The sequence below is a fragment of the Pongo pygmaeus genome, chromosome 21 (assembly GCF_028885625.2).
Source record: "Pongo pygmaeus isolate AG05252 chromosome 21, NHGRI_mPonPyg2-v2.0_pri, whole genome shotgun sequence".
Classification (NCBI taxonomy): Eukaryota; Metazoa; Chordata; class Mammalia; order Primates; family Hominidae; genus Pongo; species Pongo pygmaeus.
In genome coordinates, this window is record NC_072394.2 from 14,252,197 (window position 1) to 14,273,805 (window position 21,609).

The 21,609-nt window shown below is 46.7% G+C and overlaps 1 protein-coding gene across 1 annotated transcript in view; it reads left to right on the top strand.

The window, feature by feature from the left end:
• Positions 1-21,609, top strand: part of SLC24A3 (solute carrier family 24 member 3) — a 509,957-nt gene that overhangs the window by 299,005 nt on the left and 189,343 nt on the right. The window contains exon 3 of the mRNA XM_054468182.1: positions 1,149-1,225. Within this exon, the coding sequence (XP_054324157.1) occupies positions 1,149-1,225 (77 nt within the window). The remainder of the gene's footprint in view (positions 1-1,148; positions 1,226-21,609) is intronic.

A 21,609-nucleotide genomic window follows, 5' to 3' on the forward strand; every position in this document is an offset into this window, starting at 1 on the left:
CTTGTTGGAGGGTCTGTTTTTAGGGGAATCCAAAATAAGACAAGTGGCAAGCAGGTATCATCTAGCATATCCTCCCCATCAAATGGTGGTAGTTTCTCTAAAAACTTGCTAGAGAAAGACTTGGAGACATCATCAAGCTCAGAGGGAAAGACTTCTTTCAGCAGCTGGTGATGTCTGCCCATGTGGGGCTGTGGGTGGGGGTGGTGTGTGCTGCTTCCTGCCGCCCCTGATGGGCACATCCTCCGGCAAAGGAGCCGTGGATTCCTATCGGAGGGACCACAGGAGGCTTCATAAAGGAGAGGAGATGTGAGAACCTGGCCCAGAAAGTTGATTGGATTTTATGAGAGGAAGGGACAGGAGGCCCAGTTAGTGGTGGAGGACCTTCTTGGGACCATCAGTTCACAGACTCCAGCTTTCATCTCATGGCATAAAGGTTTTGGAACATTGAGAAGGCATGAACATCCCTGTGGTTGGCATTCTGGTCCAGCCACAAATGGAGGTCAACTTAGAAAGGGGAGCAGAGGGAGGGAGCAGGGAGGGGGTTGTTTTAATAGCACACAAGGCCCACACCCTAAGCCAGGTCAGGCAAAGTGGAAAAGGAGCAAAATGAAGGCCCACTTAGAGCAGGGGCCTCAAATCTGTCTGAGCCACAGACTCTTTTGGTGATCCAGTGAAGCCTACAGCCCCCGCTCAGAGAAGCAGTTTTCAGTGCATGCATGCAGCAAAGTACATAAGGTTACACATGGAAACTGACTGTGTGGAAATGAAGCTGTCAAAATATTAGAAAACAAATTTGCAATATAGTAGTTCACATGCTTCCTCATTAAGACTTTAAGTCACAGGTGGTGACCTAACAACCACCATAAGATTGAAGCAGTGGGTGAGAGCTGCACAAGTATGATGGTATGATGTGTTATGAAAACATCTGTGGGGCCGAGCCCCAGGTTCTGCTAACACTACTGTGGTTGGTTGCCCACGTTCTTATCTGAAGGAAACACTAAATTCTGGTTAGTTTTGTGAACTTAAAGATGTAGGATCTTTTTTTCATCCAAGTTCATGGACCCCATGTTAAAACCAAGACTCCCAGACCTACAGCACTGAAAATGTGGTCACCTGTGCTGAGACGGTTTTCTTTCTCTGTTCTTTAGCCCTGCATGAATTCCCCAATGACATCTTCACCAACGAGGATAGAAGACAAGGTGCGGTGGTCCTCCATGTGCTCTGTGTAAGTACTCCTCTGTGCCTCTTCCTGGAGGGTCCATAGGCCAGGCCTAGGGGTGTGGGGTGTGGCACCTGAGGTACCCCCAGTGGATTCTCTCCGCCCTCCTGTTCACACGCTGCCGGGTGGGGGTCCTCTGAGCCCTGTAGGGGGCCATCACCAAATGGAGATGAAAGACCGCAGCTTTCGAAGGTGGAGCCATCTGTTATGCACTTTCCCTTCATGTTAGTGCCCAGAATGTGGGCTCTAAAGTCAAACAGCCCCACTCTCCATGACTTAACCCTACTCTCTGCTCAAACACCACCCTCTTGGGGAGCACTTTCCTAACTGGCCTTTCTGAAATGCCGCCGTATTTCCTCTTACCTTGCTTTGTTTCCTCCATGGTATCTGCCATTGCATAGTTATTTGCTTTTCAACTTTTCACCCTCACTCACACATAAGCCCCATGAGAACAGGGACTTGGTTTTGTACGCAGCTTCATTCCCAGACCCCTTCTTGGCATGTGTTAGGGACAGAACATTTGCTCACTGAGTGGATTATATGTAATGGCAACTAGCACCATGTCTGACACATAGAAGATGAACAAGAAAAGCTTGTTCTCTTCCCATCTGGCCTCTTACTTTTCACCACTGCCCTAGCATCTTCTGCCACAGAACCAGTGGCTCTAAAGTCTGTGGTCCCCTTGTCCCCATTTGGAGGGTTTGGGGGAGGGCATACATGTGACGATGTCTAAGGAGTGGACAGCTGTCCAACAAGAACTCTCTGAGCCAAATTCTAGACTAGGTACATTACTGCTTCCCCATCTCTGTGGCATTCCCTCCCCCTTAATTCCATTCTAGTTATTTATCGCTGTGAAGCGAGCTCCCCACATTCAGTGGCATGCCCGGTCACCACGTTGTTTTGTTCTTGGGTTGTTCGTGTTGAGTGCTCAGAAGGAGCACAGTGGGAATGCTGCTGCACGGAATCCAGGGCTTCAGATGCACTGACTCCGATGGCTGTGGCTAGACCAGTGATCCTAAAGAGTTTCTCTCTCCCATGCCTGGTATGTGGGGTGGGATGGCTGAAGGACTGGCTCAGCTGTGGCTACTGAGAAGAGCACCTACAGTGACCTCTACAGTGTGGCAGCCTCAGGCAGTTGGACTTCCACGTGGCAGCCCAGAGAGCTCAGAAAGGGAGGGTGACTTAGCCTTGAAGTCCCACGGTGTCATTTCCACCATTACAGTCACAGCGCACTGTGATTCAACGGAGGGGTCAGAGAACTTGCTTTCAACCCACAGCTGGAGCAGGTCAGCAGGCACAGCCTGGGCTGTGGAGTCAGAGAAGACATGGGGTTGAACTCCACTTCTGCTGACCTTGCTTTATGTGTCACTTCTGGGAGGACACTTGACCTCTTAAGACCCACAGGCCACCTTGATCTTGACTCTGGGTAAAATCAATCAACTCTTCTGGGTAAAATCAATCAACTCTTCAACTGGTCTCCCACTCCCAAAAAAGGGAGCATGAAAAGTCTCTTTTCTACAAGGACATTCTCTAAAAATACCAAATGAGTAAGGAGAGCCTTTGCAACCCCCCAGCCCTCCGTGCCTTTCAGGGTAGTTGTGTGCACTGAGCCATTAATATGGATGTCACCTTCGGCACCAAGGAGGCTACCCTGTCGGAAGGCTGAGGAGCCCCAGGCACTGAGTTGGATCCGGAATTCCCTGGCAGCCATTAGCATCCTGATGCTTTGACATCTGAGATATGAGATTTCCACTCTGGACCCAAACACTGCGTGCTTTCGTCCTCCTGAAGAGATGTTGTCGCCTGCAGCTGCATGGCCCTTTCTCCCCATCTCCATCTCCCCTCTGGACTCACTGAGTCATCAGCTGGAGGTGGAGGGGGTTCATTTTTCTTGCTCTTCATGAGCCCAGGATACCCAGGAAGGTTTCTGCTGTCTGTGGTAGTGCATTTCCAGGCTGGCATAAAGGCAACATGGACACAAATGCATACTACCCTCCTTAAACACTTCCCTAAGAATGGGCATGGATCTACATGTTAGCACTTCGTAATCACTGGAATCCAATGCCACTGTTAGCCCCTGCCCTGGGCCCTACACTTTAGAATCCATAGGGCAAGGAGTTCATGGACCAAGGCCAGTGCCCACCCCTTCAAGATTATGTTCCAAGCACACAGAAGCCCAGAATTCTCCACCCAAATAGCCGTGAGCCTGCTGCCAAGGCCCGTGCAGGTTTTCTCCCTGGCTCCTCTTCTTGGAGGGAAGAGACCCAAGTGGGGCAAGCTTCAACACACAACATACATGCCTGTGTCCAACGTGAGGCCAGGTGGGCAGAGCAGCAGGGCAGAGACAAATGTTTGAGTGGACCTGCTGGTGCCATCCCCAAGGCCCAAGACCAAATCTTGTTATCCTACCCACTAGAATATAAGCCCCCACCACCAGAATGTAAGCCCCAATAAAGAAGCCCCTTCGTACTGTGTCCAGCCATTGAATGCCTGGAGTTGCACAGTCACTTTTTGTTCAGGGCAGGAGTAAATTATTCCTTCTATCCCCTTCACCTTCCATGTTGTGCAGCACATTTAGGATGCTCAGAAATTGTTAAACAAACATCATTGGATGTAAGAACTGCTGGAAGAGTAACATCTGGCATTTGACTGGCCAGCAGGAAACAGATGAATGCATGGGTGAAAGCTGCAAGAAGCGAAATACAGACTTCCTGCACTTGGACATCTAGAAAGCATTTCTTGAGCCCCTGCAAAGTAGTGCTGGGCTGAGTCCTTCTAGATGCTCAGGACATGGCCTCACTCTGAAGGAACCTGCTGTCTTGTGAAGAGAATCACTTACGGTTAGCACCTGCCATGCACCAAATGCTGACGAGGGTCTATACAGCGTGCTGTGCTGTGGGAGCTTAGAGGAGGCACCTCAGTGTCAGGAAGGCCAGGTGGTGCTGTTCTTGAAGAGTGGGCAGGCAGATTCCAAAGAAGCATGGAGAAAAGGGACTCCATACAGGAATGGGAAGCCTCATGGTCAGAGACACAGAGAGGTGAGTCAGGGAGTCTAGAGAGAGCAGAAACCAAGGGTGTGGGTGGTGGAGAGTGAGAGAATATGAGCGTGGAGAGACTGGCAGGACCTCACATGGGAGGCACCACAGGTGATTTAGCTGCTGCGTTGGAGTGGTGGGAGATTCCTGACCTCACCGTCCCTCCTTGCCTAGGGTTCATGCTGCATTAGCTCATGCTTCGCCCGAAGTGACCCAGAGTCATCTGTCCTACAGTCAGTTGAGAAGAGCCCAGGCAGGACATAGAAAAAGGCTCAGGGCCATTTGGGCAGGTGATCCCAGAGTCCCAGGGGCCCTGGGGAATATCCAGAAGGGAATGTGGATGACAGAACCTCCCCAGGAGGCTGTCTCTAGGCTCCTGAAGAGCTGGGACTGCCTTATCCAGGCAGGAGAGTGATAGTCTTCTGCTGGAGGGTCCCAGAGGGGTGTCCTGCCACCCCAGGCTTCCCCCAAAAGAGGGCCATGGGGCTGTCTTTTCCTGGGGTTCACTGCTCTTAGTCATGGATCTGGATCAGAGGGCCTAGTCCTTGCTGCTCCAGTTTGATCTGAAACCTGATCACACTCAGCATTGGCACCTACACTCAACCTGCCCCTTTCCATTTGGGCCCCACGAGTTTGCTTTGCTCCTAAGGCTTGCATCCTTCAGCCTCAGTTTGGGTAGAAGTCTGGGTAGAAGATTCTGACCCCTTGATACACTCTTTTAAACCTTAAATGACAAAGCTTGCATTCTTTTTTTTCTTTTCTTGTAGATACTTCCCTGTTTTGTGTGTGCTTTGTGTGTGTTTTGTGTGTGGCTTTCAACAGCCATTTCTGGTTCAACTTTCTGAACATCGCAGCTTGAATGTTCCCTTGGATCTTTCGTGTTTTGTGTATTTCAGAAATCCCAAGTCTGAGAGTGCGCTTTTTTAAAAAGGTTTCTGTTCCTTCTGGCTGTTTGTCATGTATGTTTTCCTTACTAGTGGGGAAATCCATGATCTTGACAACTTTTTCAACAAAAGATAGCCCCAAGAAAACACTTGTCTTAGAACCTGCTTTATATCTGATCTATTACAACATTGAAACACTAAAAGCAGGATTTCCTGTCTGTAAGGAAATTTGCACCCTATAGATTCATTGAGCCTGTGCCAAGTAAAGGAAGAAGGCTATGAATAATTTTCTAGAATTGTAGTTTGTTTGTGATTTATCAAGATCTTGTGAAATTTTGCTCATTATCCCCATGACACAAATAGCTGAATCTTGGAGATTATAAGCCAAGCTACACATTTCTTTTCCAGTAAGAGGCTTTAAATAATCAATATTTGGAATTCTTTCTCGAAGTTGGTGTGGGTGGCTGCCTATGTTTAAGAGATCAAACTCCACAGCAGGAATAAATACTCTCTGCACACCTTTTCAGCTTTCAAAAGTATTCTTCCTAAGCTTTGAGCCTTGCTTTCCGATTTTTAATGTAATTCCTCTCTTCTGGGAGGCAGATATTTCTATATGCTTGTGTGTATGAGAGTAGACAGTGTCACACATTTGAAAATGATTCTCTATCCCATACCAAGGCAAGCTCTTGTTAAGTGAGTCTGTTTGGTAGGGGGGCTGCTAATTAGTCCAGCAACCCAGACCTGTCAATAGATGTGCTGGGAAAAGACATATCAAGGAGAATATTTTCAATGTGCGTCTTCATTTTCTAAACCCTAGGCACGCCCTGAGATGTCCCATAGGAAACTTGGGAATTCAGGCAGAGGGGACTTTTCCCTCCACTGAGCAGTTGGGGTTGCTGCCATCTGCACCTCCTCAGGTTGATCAGAGCAGCAAAAGGGATGTTCTGGCCACGTGGGAGATCCCTGGCCATCTGCCTTAGGCCCCTTCTGTTTAGTGGCAGGGACTCCCTTGTGCACATCTCCATCTTCACACTTCTGTGTCCAGTGCCCATTAGGGGCTCATGTTATTAAAGGAGACAGGCTCTCTACAGCGCGGGTCATTCCAGAAGTCCAAGCAGGATTCTTGTGCTGAGCTGAGCCGTCAAGCCGGGGCTCCCTACAAGAGGAGGTTCTCCAACAATGAGGAAGAGGGCCGTTAACATCACTCCTTTTGGTGTCCGCATGGTGAGGGTGTCCAGAGCATGATCTCAAGGTTGGTGGTCTCCCCTGTCCCCCACCTCAACACCTGTCCACACTTCTTTCTTCCTCCCCTGGACCCAGGGAGTTTTATCTGGTCTGGGAATTGGGGAATCTCACTTATGAGCTTACATCCAAATTCTCTCTTATTCCTAGATCAGCTTTCAAACTTCAGAATGTGCTTTCTGTCTCATGATCCCATTGTGACCTCCTTGCTCCCCAAAACTGCAGAGGAAGCTGATTAGCATTGGAGGGCAGCCTTTGGTATAGAAGCGATGAAAGTGATTGGAGTACTGGGGAAGGAGGGAGGCTAGTCACATCTTATCCCCCCTCTGGCTTTGTGGTTTTCAGGTCCATTGTCTATTTCTGGATTTTGTGGTATTCCTAGCCTAGCAGAGTACCTAGGTGACCTGGACCATGCTTTCCTTCCCTCCTTGCCTCCCTCCCTCCCCATACAATCCTTATTCTCTCAGAAGAAGTGTGTCTCTGCCTCCACTCTGGCTCTGGCTCTAGCTGGTGTCATCTTTTGTGCACCTGCCCTGCTTCTTCAGTACCTCCCAGCACTGGTCAGTTTCCTAATTTATAGTCCCCGGAAGTCTCTAATTATTGGCCCAGCTCATACTTTTCCTGCCTGGCCATGGGGTGACCATCCCCTATGGGTTGACTCCCCCGAGTCAGGTCTTAACCAGTCAGTGTGACTGAATCACACAGGTTTCCTTAGGAGGCCTGGAAGGAGAGGAGTCTCAGCTCCACAACCCCACCATCCCATCCTCAGCAAAAGTGGAGACTGATGTGGATGTGTTCTTGAAGGAGCATGAGGCTGGGACACCTCCTGGGAGAGCCCAGGTTCCAAGTGGAAAGGGCCCCTTCCTCCCAGCTGACTGCTCCTCTTTCAGGCCTGGGGGAGGAGAGGAGGAGGAAGCTCTTCTTTCTGGAAGGAGCCTCACAAAACGGATGTCATTTCCTGGGGTCTGAGGTTCTTCCAGTTATTTCTGCTGTTTAATTTTAATATCTGAAAGAATGATTTCCCTGGGTGCACTCCCCCAGGCCCAGATTGCTTTTGTTCAGAGCCAAAAAATAAACTAATGATGCAGTAGCCAGTTCTTACGGGGCAGAAGACCAGGGTCCTGGCAGGAGGTGCAGAAGGCCCCTTCCCCAGCCCCCATCTCCTCTGGTATTTTGTATATTTAAGGTCACTTTCCACCTCACTCCCAGGGGTATTTTTTTTTTCGTGGTCTTTCAAGGATGTCTTTTCACTTTTTTGGCCCTAAGACTCAACTCTCCATTTGTAGGCCATCAGTGTCTAGCAGACCTTCCCCAGCTGTCCAGTAGTCTAGATCTGTGCTGTCTAACATGGTAGCCACTGGCCATGGGAGCTATTGAGCACTTGAAATATGGCTAGTGTGAATGAGGAGCTAACTTTTTTTTTAATTAACATAAATGTAGATAGCCACATGTAGCTAGGAATCACCCTAGAAGGTCTAGCGATGAATTCTAATTCAGCATCTTCCCTTCCTCATTTATGTCATCAACTTGAAATCAAGAAGCAGAGGTGGCTGGAGAAAAGGTTGTCAGCAAAGAGACACTGCTGCTTTACTCAGTCCTCTCAAGGGCTGGCCTGGCTTTAGCCATCCAAACAAGCAGGATGTATAGAAGGCACTGCCAGGCCACTGGGCTTACCAAAACAAGAGCAGGATGAGATGTTCTGGTAAGGAGGAAGGACACCCAAATTAAGAGCCAGAAAAACATGTATGTGACCAACAAGCTTCCTGCTTTGGAACAAGTCCCAGAACCTCTCCTGACCTCAATATCCACATCAATAAAGTGGGAAAGCATGGTAGGTGCTCAGTCAGTGTTAAGGTTTTTGATGTTCACCATCTCTTCCCCCGCAAACGCCACCAAAGGCAGCTCAGCTGTGCTTGCCAACCCCATCACAAAGCACCTCCTGTCACAGGGCCAGAGCCCAATCCATTCAGACGCAGCTGCCCTCCTTGTGAGCAACAGAACGGGGTGGCGCAGGAGGCCTCTCTGCAACTGGTGTTGCCGCCATGCCCAGGGCTCCAGGAGAGGCTGCTCCTGCAGGGTTTTTTTTTTTTTTAACTGAAAAACAATAATCATCTATATTTATAGGGTGTAATGTGATGCTGTAATTACATTGTAGAATAAGCAAATCAGGCTAATTAATATATTTATCACCTCACATTCTTATTTATTTGTGATGAAAACATTTAAAATCTCTTTTAGCAATTTTGAAATACATATTATTATTAACTATAAAATAGGAAAGGGAGAAGTGAAATTGTCTACTAATGACATGATCTTGTATGTGGAAAAGCCAAAACATGCTGCCAAAAGACTGTTAAAACTGATGAACAAATTCAGTATAAAGTTGCGGGGTACAAAATCAAAATACAAAAATTAGTAGCATTTCTATACACTAAAAACAAACTATCTTCAAAAGAAATTAAGAAAACAAACTCAATTACCGTGGCATTAAAAATAAGATAGGAGTGCATTTAAACCAGGGGGATTTGAAATTTAAGGGGACCTACATGATCTGGTCAGAAAGGTCCCAGCAACAACTCACTTGCAGGGCAGACGTGTTTAGTTAAGGGATTTTACTCTGGAAGAGAAAAATAATTAGAATAGCTTGTGGAATTTGCTGTTTACTCTTGGAAAAGTGCTGAGCATGTCCTTAATTTGTCAGTGTCAACACAAAGCTAAAACTGGTGTCCGGAGAAGATTAGCACAAAGAGAGTAAATTATGTTTCCATACATCAGTGATTTAAATCACTGCCTTACCCCCTTGATCATGAGACTTAATTCAGAAGGCCCAGGTCTAATCATTCAGCCCCAGAGGCCCCACGGCTTGCTGGTGGGTTGATATCCTAGGACCTGAGCTGGATATAAAGCATGACGGTTTAGAGCATGCCCTTGCGGTGAAACCCATCTGAGTTGTAGTCCTGAATTTTCCACTTTAGCTTGTAGCCATGGGAAAGCTGTTTTGCCTTCCTGAGCCTCAGTTTCCTCATCTGTCACAGCACCCACCTCATCAGGCTGCCTTGAAGAACACATGAAAGCAGGTGGACGAAGCTCTTGGCAGAGTGTCTGGCACTGAGTAGACGATACCTTACCTGTCCCCCATCTTAGTTCTTGCTACCTGTGCATGCCCACCCAACTTTCAAGTTCCAGCCCCTGCAACTCTGGGCATTTTCTGGACCCCCACATCCTATTCTACCTGAATACTGGACAGGCAAGAAGTGCCAGGAAATCAGCATCCCCCAGAAGAAGGCCTCAGACAGACAGGGGATTGGTGGTGGATAAATGCCTGTTCCCTCTTGCTTCAGCTGGGCTAACAGAAACTCATGTTCTAGCCTGCCCCTCAAAGCACCCCCAAAGGAATAAGCCCTCGCTGTCTGCCCCAGAGCCCCACTTGGTAACACACCTTTATTAGATGCTCTTCCTGCCCTGACTCACTTCCCTGCTCCTCTCCTGGAACTTCCTGGGATCCCAATTAAATGACATGCACTGAAAACCACCTGCTTCTGAGGCACAACCTCCATAGATGTCACCTACCATTATTATTATGCAAAACCCATGAAGACTTCAGGAGGTACAGAATCCTGAGACTCCAGCCCCTCCTCGACATCCACAGCAAAAGCTCCGGCCGGAGTTGACCTGCAACCAGTTTGGTTAATGTCTTGAGGCTGGGCAAGATAGAAGGATGTTTGGGGAATGAGCTTTGAAGTAGACAGTTTCCCATTTGATTTTGTCGTGGTGCCAAATGGTGGTAGGGGAGACATAATTTTGTGTTTTAGCTCATCCCTGCCCTTCAGTAGAGAGCTTATGCACATTGCTTAGATACCAAACGTTTACATCTGGAGATTAGATACATGCAGGCTGCTGTATGCTCCTCTTCATCTTACTTATTTATTACTCGGTCCACCTGTTCCCCGCTTCATGTATTTCCTTTTTATTTATTTTATTTTTATAGTAAATAAGTTTTATTTATTTGTTCTTCTGGGCTGACATTGCAGCAGTCACAGATCTGCATAACATAGTTACGTATTGACTATATCTACAATTTACAGTAGTATTTTTTTCCTCTGAAAAGCATAAGAACAAAAGCTAAGTAAATAATGAGGTACTACTATTTGGAATGATCATATGTCATAGCTTAAAGAACTAGTCTTAGCCAATATTCAGCAAATCAATCTGGATAAAATAGCCAACCAAATGCTCTAATTTATCAGGACACACTCCATGTTGGCACTCAATGGTTTTGTCTCTTTGCCAATAGTTTTCTGACAATTTTGTACCTGGGAAAACTGCAGAACAAGACCTGCTGCTTATCATGACTTGAGACTTCAGAATAAACACTATCCAGTGGGAGTTTTGTTTTTATGCCATCCTTCCCCTTTCTCTCCCAAGCCAGCCCCCCTTATATAGTGGAGATTCCAGATAGGGGTTTCAAGCTTAAGAAGAATCTGATCTTACAGCACAGAAGCTTCCCTATCCCAGGAGCCTGGATATGCAGCATGTTCTGCAGCCAGTGTCTTGAGGAATCACTTCCTCCTGAGGACCCGCACCAGAAGAGCTACGGGAGCCAAGACAGCTGTCTCAGGCTGACTCCCCCAGAAGCAGACCCTCAGACAAGGAGGCCAGGGCAGAGACTTCGTTTGGAGGATGGTCCCAGGAAGCCCACTATGGGGAGTGAGGTAGAGAAGGAAGGCAGCCCTGAGGGTCTGTGGGAGAGCCAGCGACTGCTGGGGAGAAGGAGGCTGGAGCTTCATCCCACTGGGGAACTGGCAGGTCATGGAGAACATCCACAGCTGATGATCCCAAGCAGGGCAGGGGAGGAGGGGCATTTATCCACCAGCTCCTGTCTATCGTCTGTTGAGGGCTGCTTGGGGGTCCCAAACTCATAGCATTTCCAGTCGGCCACACCAAAGCCCTCACACAAATGGACGTCATGGGGTTTGCATACTTAGGAAGTGAGTGGCCGAGGATGAGGACAGGCATCAATGGTGCCTGTGACAACACACACCAGATCCCACCCAGCTGGGCCACCCAAAGAGGGGTAGACTTGCACCTGTACCCACCCCTAGGCTTCAGCTGAAGCTCCCAGCCTGCAGACTCCCCCTGAGTCTTCTTCCCAGCCCCTCATTCCACAGGCGCGGCTGTGCGGTGAGGATTCACATGCCGCACGAGGGTCCTCTGGGAGTCTCCTGAGGTAGGTGGCTCTGGCAGATTCTCCTGGAGTTTCTTCAGTTCTTCTGAATGAACTCGGAAGTAGCGGAGTGGGAGAGGATGCCCTGCCTCTCATCCAGCTACCCAGCTTCCACGCTCCACCTGGAATGTTCACACCCTCCGCAGGTGTGCTGTGTCACCCCGCTGCCAGTCTCCCCGACAGCTCTTCTTTCTATTCAGCTCACATGTTTCCCTTCCTACCCACTAAGCCATGAAGAGCAAGCGTTTTGACTGGTCCCAAAGCACACTTGTTCTCTTCAGTGCATTTCCTCCAGTGCTGGCTCTGATTTTGTACTTGACAAGTCCTACTGGCCCTCCCACCACTTCCCAGGATTAGTGTGGAAGTCACGAGTGCAAGCCCTGGCTGTGCCACGTACTGCCTCTGTGACCTCTAATATTCTGGGCCTCAGTGTCTTCATTGAGGTAGCACCTACCTCATAAAGATAAAGAAGATAAAGTGTGTAACATGTTTAATCCAGTGCCCCGCTCGCAATAGGCACAAGGAAATGTTAGCTCTCATATTATTTTCATCTCTTCTATGCTGGATCAGGCTATGGTCACTTTTTGTCCAGAAAGTGACCATCTAATTGACCTTCCTGGATTCAGTCTATTCTCTTCCAATCAAAATTTAGCTCTACCAACACCAGATCAACCTCTTGAGAGCAACGTCCAGGTCACACTTTGCTCGGAACTATCCTTCCTCCATCTCCCCCACTATCAGAGGGTCCACATGGCATGGTGGGGAGAGTGGGTTTTCAGAGTTAGACTTCCTGGGTTCAAACCCCAGCCTTGCTGCTTTTTAGGTACATACTACCTAAAGTAAGAGTATAAATTATTTTCCTTCTCTGTATCTTGATTTTTTCTATAAAATGTGGATAATGATAGTATCTACTTCATAGGGCTCTCTGCGTGAGAATTGATCAATCCATGCCAAATGCTTTGGGCACAGCAGGGCATTTAGTAAGCACTCAGTAACTGTTGGCCATTGTCGTTATTGTTATTTCAGTATCCCCATAATCCATGTGATGACTATTTTTGCAGTCTTGCTTTTCTCTTCTCATAAACCCCATGTATCATGGTCTAGCAAAAATTAATTATTCACCACCCACCAAGAAATCCCAGTCCCTGCCTAGGCCCCAAAACCTTTGGTCTCCCTGAAATCCAACTACAAAGTCCAGCTAGAAGTCATTGCCTCCTTGAAGCTTTCTTCTACTTCCTATAAGGAAGAGTGGGACTTTACACTAGCACAGATTTCCCTCTACTCTAAATTCCCACTTTTCTTTGTTGCTCTCCTGTAACATGTCCTTCCCCTCTTCCCAGAATGATGTTAGAGACCTGGGACCATGCCTTACTCATCTTTATGTCTCCATCATGCCCAGCATGGCACCTTGCATGGAAGAAGTGCTCATTGAATGTGTAGTGTGACGGTGAATGAATGAAGTGTGCTTAAGATCTTCGTGTCTGAGTATAGGGTCTATCCACTAAGCTGGTAAGTGAGTGATTTAGCTGTGGTTTCATAAGGCTCTGGGGGTTTCATCAGTCCTAAGCATAATAAGATGAACTTTGGGGGGCCAGACCTACCTTAAGAGACATGGACTAAGTTAAATACTCAGGAAACCCCTGCTCATGAGGCAGGAGAGAGCAAGATGAAGTAAGAACACACAAGTCTCTTATGCCAGTGGCATGCCCTGTCTCTCCAAGAGGTCCAGATAGCTTGGGCATTGCAAAGATCCAGGGACAGCAGAGACCCTGCCCTGCAAAGACATGCACATTTCACAGTTTAACAGTGACTCAGAGCCCTTTCTGAACATTTGCACAAAGACATAGCATCTAAACAAACGTCATCATTACTGAGGATCACGATGTTCTCCAACCTTTATTGAATTAAATTCCTTCCCTGAAGGATTGGCTTCTATCTACTGAGATATTATTTCAGCAGCCAAATTCAGTGTCCTACATACGAAAGATACCCAAACATATCACCAACTAAGGGTGGGTGGAGTGAGGTTTGTAAATGTAGCTTTGGTTTTCTAACCCCATTCAGCCTGAGAGGCAACTACTAGAAAGTAAGCAGTCTTGTTTGTCCCAGGCTCCAAGATTCCACCTAGTAAGGGCCCAGGAGTCCAAGCTCTTTAAGACCCCTTTGTTTCCCTGATATTCTAAATCCTTTTTTGTCCTCTTTAAAGGCTCCTGAAAATTTTCCCAAGCTCTTCCCATTTCTGGTGCTTCTTTGTTTTCACAGTTTAAAGAAACTCAAGGGCCCCAAAGATAACTTGTCCTTTCAGTTTGAACAACTTATTTAGGAATTTGGAACCAGATCCCAAAGTGCTGGTTCGGGGGACTTTTGTAATAAACTGTCAGCCATCAACCCTCCCAACTCGCCATAAGCTGGGGACACAGGTTGGTGCCCATTTTCCCATCTCTTTACCTTCCCATCTCTTTACCTTTGGTGCCCTTAACCCATCCTTATTTCCTAAGATGCTTCACCGTTTCTCCCAAGAATCCCAGAAGCTATTTGCAAATAGATTTTTTGATGACATGTCCTTTTACTTGGAAATCGCCAAGCACATAGGAAAATTAGGTCTACACGTGGCCCTCACTATTGGGACTTTGGTTTGGATGCTTTTTATTGATTCTCATGATGTATCCTGAGAATACTGAAAGATTCCCTGCTGCTTGCCCGTGAGTGGATTCCAAAGGTAGTCATGAAACCTACCTTCTCAGCTATGTCATTAGCACTCTGATTGCTGCTGTTTTATGCACCAAGGTAGAAGCCTGAGGATTTATTTTTTCCCCTTATTGAACTTCTTCCAGCTGTCTTTTCCTCTGTACTGTGGACCACAGGAATTAAGCAGAGGGCTATTTTTGGCAGTTAGCTTAATGCTTTTTAGCATCAGAAGCTTTCATGGGACCAGCAGTTTGACTGATTGTGGGCCTCTCATTCTCTCTCCACAAGCCCAAATTCATTGGATTTCATGCCTTTGGTTTTTCAGAATTAGTTTGGGGCAAGACCCATTACTCTCCTTTATAGAAGATCAAACCTGGAGGATAATTGTATCCCCATGCTTAGATCTCAGTGTACACATTACACACACACAATGTATATTTATGGTACTCCAACTCTTTTGTAAAATACAATAGGCACTAATTTTTAACATATTAGGCACAGCTATTTAAAGTATGATTCTGAATAAATGTACATTTGTATGCATGTGAAATATACATGTGTGTGTATATATGTGTGTGTGTATAGCCATACATATACACACACACATAAATATGTGTCTCTCGTGGCAACCCATACAACACTTTTTTGGGTTTACATAGAGTCTGAATGTAGTTTGAAATGGAGCTATGAGGTTTTAAAAGACAAAATTATTTCATTCTCCTTGCAAACCTGTTCGTCTCTTAGCTTTGCCATGTCAATAATTGTCACCACCATGCACTGAGCTGCACATGCTGGAATCCTAGAAATCAACCTTGATTTCTCTCTGTAGCCCCATCCATCAGCAAGGTCTGGCCACTTTCAATCTGGGTCTCCATCCCATCTCCTTCTCTCCATCTCCACAAGCATGGCCCTTGATCAGGCCGCTGCCCATGGCAAGAGCTCACTGATGGATCTCACCTTCACATCCATATTCCATGTGATGATTTAGAAACATACATGAGGATCAAGACTGCACGATCTGGCCCTGACTACCTGTCCCAAGTTCATCCCCTCCTCCCCCCACCATCATGGCACTTGGGCCTCAGACCTTCCTCCTGTTTGTCAGATAATCCAGGCTCATCCCATCCTAGGTACCTGGCTGGGTACAGCGCCTTTCTTTGATACCACTCTGACCTTACGCCCTGCTGCCTGTGCAGTTTGTTATACATGTCCCAGTTCTTGCTTGCGTGTGAACCCTCACCAACAGCCTGCCACCTGAAAATTTGATTCTACTCTTTGCTCTGCTGACAAATGAATCTGACCTTTCTATACAAAAATGGCAAGAAGTGAATCTTCTTGTCTCCCTTCCTATAGTAGATAGACTATATAGTAGATAGACTGAGTCAGCTCAGAGAGGAATTTGTTCAAACTAGAAAGGGCTCAGCATGACTAAAGAGATGACTGACTATGTCATTCCCTATAAAACCAGCTAGCCTTTATTTTTTTATTTTTTTAAAAAGAGTGTTGGAAAGGAAGTAAAAAGCTCCTCTGTGAATGTATTCATATATACTTGATTCAGTGATGGCGTTGGCATGGAGACACAGCATGAAAGCGGAAGGGAAGGGGTCTCCTGCACTGTAAGACATGGGCAGAGACTTTTGTTTTCTATTGTGATCCTTCTAATAACATGACATAGAGAAACTGTACTCACTGGGCAGCAACAGAATCACCGTGCTACTCTGAGCGTCTTGAAATCAACTGAGTGCCGAGGGCCTCTCTCTCTTTGTCTTTTGGGGTAAGGTGGTGATGGAACTGGTTCAGTGGTTAAAGGAGGGAGAGTCTGGGTGGGTGAGGATGTCAGTAGCAACAACTTGTTGATTTCCATGACAGCTCAATGGTGGTGGGTCATTCTGTCCCAGAGCCACCACTGACCAGCTCTACGACCTTGAATATGTCACTTGCCCTTCAGGGTTTTGGCTTCTTCATCTTTAGAATGAGGAAAAGCTTCTTAAGGTCCAGCCTAAAGGTTCTCAAGGTCCAAGATCTGTGATTTATATAGTAAAAGAGGAAGGAGTTCCTGGGTGACCTGAAGCATCCATCCCTAGACAGCAGGGACATTGTTAGATTCCCCAGAATACAACCACTTCTGATGAGCCTGAAGTTCCAGGGAACACAACAGAAGGCTTGATATTGCCTGATGAAAAGTCCCTAGACAGTAGCTGCGAGCTTGAGCACTGGGGTCTAATCAGGCACTCCAGGGGAAAAGGCTCCATACCTACCTGTCCAGAGTAAAGAGGTATGGCTCCATGCCCTGGGGTTAGACAGAGTCACCTGACCAGTGCAGGCAGAACAAAGGCCACAGCTGCTCCATAGAAGGAATAGGACTCTATCATAAATAAAAGCCATTGTCCCCAAAATAATAATATTAAAGGTAACGGCAAGATGCTAGCCAGTGCCTGACTTAGATTGCCTGTGGTTCAGCCTATCCGTGTGCTGTAGTCACACCAATTCTGAACCTGTCCACATGCATCAGGATGGGAGTTGAGCAGAAAGGCCCCCTGATGTTTATTGCTGCTCTGCTGTAAGCCCAGCCACCAGGTTAACAGGCCACTGGTCACCCATTTTACTTTTTAGTCACAAATGGACACAGAAGTGGGTATTGAGTGCATCAGAAGTTTTCCTAGAAGTTCCAAAAAATAAAACAAAGCAAAAAAGCAGCCAATCAAGTAATTAGGAATTTTTCTGTCCTACTAAGATGCTCACAAGGAAGAACGGAATAAAAGAAACATGGCATGTGGAAATATGTCAAGTGCAAATACAGCAGTTCAGTTGTTTTGCTCCTGGGCCATTAAGAGGAGGAGAACTGGCATTGGCTGGGGCCCACTGTGTGGCAAGAGGTGTCTGGGGCCTTCCCCATACTCTCTAGAGTGTGGATTAACATCCATCCAAGAATGTACAATCCTGTTTTATAAATGAGTAAAGTAAGGCTTGGAGGAGGAATTAGTCCAAGGAAACAAACTGTTTATATTGTGGTTAGCCAGTGTATGTTTAAATACCTCAGGTTCAATCAAACAAAGAAGTATTACAAAGAGCTTTGTAAACAAGTGAGGCAGAATGGAGACAGGGAGGGATAAATAAGACATGACCCTCGCCTCTGAGGAGCCTGATGTCTCCCAAGGTATGAACTGGGAAACGTTAGACCACAACGAAAAGTGGAAGCAGCTTTCCAAGCCCCCGCGTGGAGATCAGAGTGTCCCGACACGTGGCTGTTCTCACGTCCATTTTGCAGATGGATAATTAAGGCTCAGAGAGGTTAAATGAGTTGCCCCTCCATGACAGAAGTATTATCTCCTCCATGTTAGAGGTGAGGAAACTGAGGCACAGAGAAATTAAGCAACTTGCCCAAGGCATGCAGCTCACGAATGGTGGAACTGGGGGTTGACTCCAGGCCATGGGGCTCCAGTGTTCCAGTGGTGGGGAGGGCAGCCCCCTTCCCGTGACAATGGCTTAGAAGAAAGTCCAGGCTTGAGCAGTGGACATGTTGTTTGGTCAGTTTTCTCAGCTCTTGATCTAGACGACAGATCTAAGAACAACATTCCTTGATTCCTGTATGCAGCCAGGGGACCCAGGAGGCCATGGATAGAGACAGGGACTATGGCTCTGCTCTCGGGGCCCAATCAGCCAGCCTCAAGTCAAGCACAAAGCAGGGCTGGATACTTGTGGACAGGCCCTGCAGCCCTCCATGTCCAGACCCCTGAGTGCTTGGGTCTGCCCTCACTGCTCCCTCATCCACAAGGGGCACTGCATCCCCAGGACTGTCCCAGCCTCTAGTGCCCAAGTCCACTGTGGTTCATGGAGTCAGCACCACACTGGGGCCCCATCTTGGAAATGAGCCCGGCTGTCTGTCCTGGAGGAGAATTCCTGGGGTAGCTAGGGCAGAGCCTTCCACCAAGCCATTCACCTGAGTTCATCTTCCGGAAAAGGGCAGACAACAGAGGATCAAAAACAAGCATCCATTTTGCTACCTTTGACAAGCACTCCTGAGTGTCTGCAGAATGGGAAGCTCAGTGGTAGGTGACATGTTCAGAGCTGAAAGGCTCTGCCCATGGAGCACTTGCACCAGACACTGTGCTAGGTGTTCCACACACCATCTTATTCCACCCTGGCAACCCTCAGAGCTAGGTACCATAGAGACCTGAAAGTCACAGAAGTAGGGTAACTTGCCACAGCTGAAAGATAGGATATTAATTGGTATAAAGAGGTCAGCACAGGCTATTGAGAAAGCACATTGGCAGCCCCCTGATTGGGGTGTCATTCAAGATATTTAATAACTGGAGGCAACAGAGATGCTGATCAAGCAGACAGATATCAGCTGTCAACATCCAGTTCAGCCAAACCAACACATAATGAATTTCAGAACTGCCTGATTCTTCTTGGGCACAGCATGAGCTACCTTTCTGGATATCTACTGCTGCATTACAAAACACCCAGTATTTAATGGCTTAAAACAATTTGTTATCAATCCTGGGTCTATTGGTTGACTGCACTCAGCTGGGTGGCTCCTGCTTGAAGTCTCTCATGCACTTGCAGTCAGACAACAGCTGGAGCTAAAGTCATGTGAATGCTCTATGGGGCTGAACATCCATGATGGCCCCATTCACACAGCTAGTGTCTCTATGCTGCTCCAAGTGGCTTCTCTCTCTAACAGAGGAGGCTGAATGGTTTACGCAGAAGCTTGGATCTCCAAGAGGCAGAAAGCAGGGGCTGCTGGGTGCTTTGTGGCTACCCCTGAAACTGGCCCACCATGACTCCTGCCTGCCCAGATGTAAGAGGAGTTTCAAGGTCACACTGCAGAAGAGCAGGTGGGATGCAGTGATAATTCCATGGCCGTCTTTGAAAACCATCTGCGACAGCAACCTTAAAAGAAGAGGCAATACCTATGTGGAGCCAGGTGAAGGGGGCAAGGAAGGGTATCCCAGGCAGCGAGACAATGTATGCAGAGGCAGAGGGGGGAGAGAACACCAAGCACCTGTGCCTATAAATATAGGGCACTCACTGTGGCTGGCATGGTTGGCTCAAGATGGGAAATGGCAAGAGCTTGAGCAGGAGAGAGACCTAGATCTTTGAGGGTCTCCAGTGCCTAAGGAGTTTAGATTTTATCCCAGCAGCATTGAAAGCCATTAGGGGGATTTGATCAAGCAAGGAGTTGACCCAACCATATCTATATCTTGGAAAGATTTTGCTGGCTATAAGATGGAGTAGATGAAGACAGGTAGACAAGCTGCCTTCCCCAGTTGTCCTACAACTCAAAAGAAGAGCTACCAGGATAAAGCCTTGTTGTAGCTTTGGCCTTGGCCCTGTCCTGGTTCTTCATTTTCATCTGAGCGACAAGGCTGCATAAAAGAACAGAAGCCCTGGGGCAGTGGTGTTTGCCGGGTTTAATTGACTCTATCTGTTATGCTCATTTGTCTGAGATTCCGGAAGCCTTTGAATAGCACTTGTGATAATTACAGAATCCCCACATATATTGATGAGAAACAGCTACATAAATAGCAAAGCTTAGTATTTGTGAAGCGCCAGTTTTCTGTAAATATAGAATGTTGGCACTTACTGCTGTGTGGCTTGTCTACTCTCTGGAGCTATCACTGGTTTTATTACAGCCCTTTCCAGGGAGGGTTTTATATCCTGCCTACCTGTGGCCAGTCTACTGGCCTCACAGGTACAATTGCAAAAAGCAACAGGCAATCTGAAACCAAGAGAGGCAATCCCCAATCTCTTTTAAGTGTGGAGAGTCCTGTTTGACATCCAAAAAGGTTTTTTTGTTGTGTTTTGTTTTTTGTTTTGTTTTGTTTTGTTTTGAAATGGAGTCTCGCTCTGTCACCCAGGCTGGAGTGCAGTGGCATGATCTTGGCTCACTGCAACCTCTGTCTCCCAGATTCACGTGATCTTCCTGCCTCAGCCTCCTGAGTAGCTGGGATTACAGGTGTGCACCACCACGCCTGGCTAATTTTTTCGTATTTTTAGTAGAGACAAGGTTTCACCATGTTGGTCAGGCTGGTCTCAAACTCCTGACCTCGTGATCCACCCGCCTCCCAAAGTACTGGAATTACAGACCTGAGCCACCATGCCTGGCCCCAAAAAGTATTTTTAGCTATTCCTACATCTGTGTAGAGACCCCTGACTATCCTAGTAAGTTGAGGCTCCTTAGCAGGTGTATAAGGTACAGATTGGAAACCAAGGCTCATTTGTAGATCTAGACCAGCATTTTCGCATTTTCCAAATTGTTTTCTCAGGACATTAGTGAAAGAATGATACTTACAGGTATTGTATAGAAAATGAGGATCTCTTAATCAAGTGTTTAAGAAATGCTAACTTACTATGTATTTTCTAAATGCAGGGTTTCTCACAAACTTTAAATATGCTAATTTGGGCCATGACTCTGCACAAAGGAAGTGTAATAGCTGGGTTTTCAAAATTGACCACAGAACTCTTTTTAACAGAGTATTTTACAGGAGTTTGAAAAGAATTCTACTTTGAGTAATGATGACTAACCATCCTCAGGGCTCATTAATTGATCTCAGCTCAGCTCTCAAAGGAGTGATATTGTATCAGTTAGCTTTTGCTGTGTAACAAATGCTACATTTTAGTAGTTTAAACCAATAGCTATTTTTTTAACTCATGATTCCCTTGGTCAGTAATTTGGGCTGGACTCAACTGGGTGGTTCTTCTCATCTTGGCTGCCTTTCTCATGTTTCTGTAGTCAGCTGTCAGCAGTTAGACCAGCTTGGTTTTGGACAGTTAGTTGGCTGTCAGCTTGGGCAATGAGAGTAACTGAGTCACATGCTCTGTCATCCTTCACCAGACTAGCCAGGTTTATTCACATGGCAGACAAACAGGGTTCCCAGAGATCAATTAGAAGCTGCAGGTCATACTGAGGCCTAGGCTTAAAACTGACACAACTTCCCCTCCAGTACATTCTATTGGTCAAAGCAATTCAAAAGGCCAGCTGCTGTGATTTTCAAGCCAAAGAGAAATTAGCTTGAGAAATAGGGGCTTCCACATTTTTATAAGAGAGTCTTAGGGGAGGTGATTTGCTTGAGAGAGTAGGACTGAGGTTATTTTTGAAGTTGTGTCTGCATAACAAACAAAAAGAATCTTGGACCTAGATTGCATGTTTATTTAGGGTGCTGGGAGGGTGTCTTAGTCCATTTTGTGATGCTATAACATAATATTACAGACTAGGAAATTTATAAACAATAGAAATTTGTTACTCATGGTTCTGGAGTCTGGGAAGTCCAAGATCAAGAGGCTGGCATCTGTCAGGGTCCTTCTTGCTGT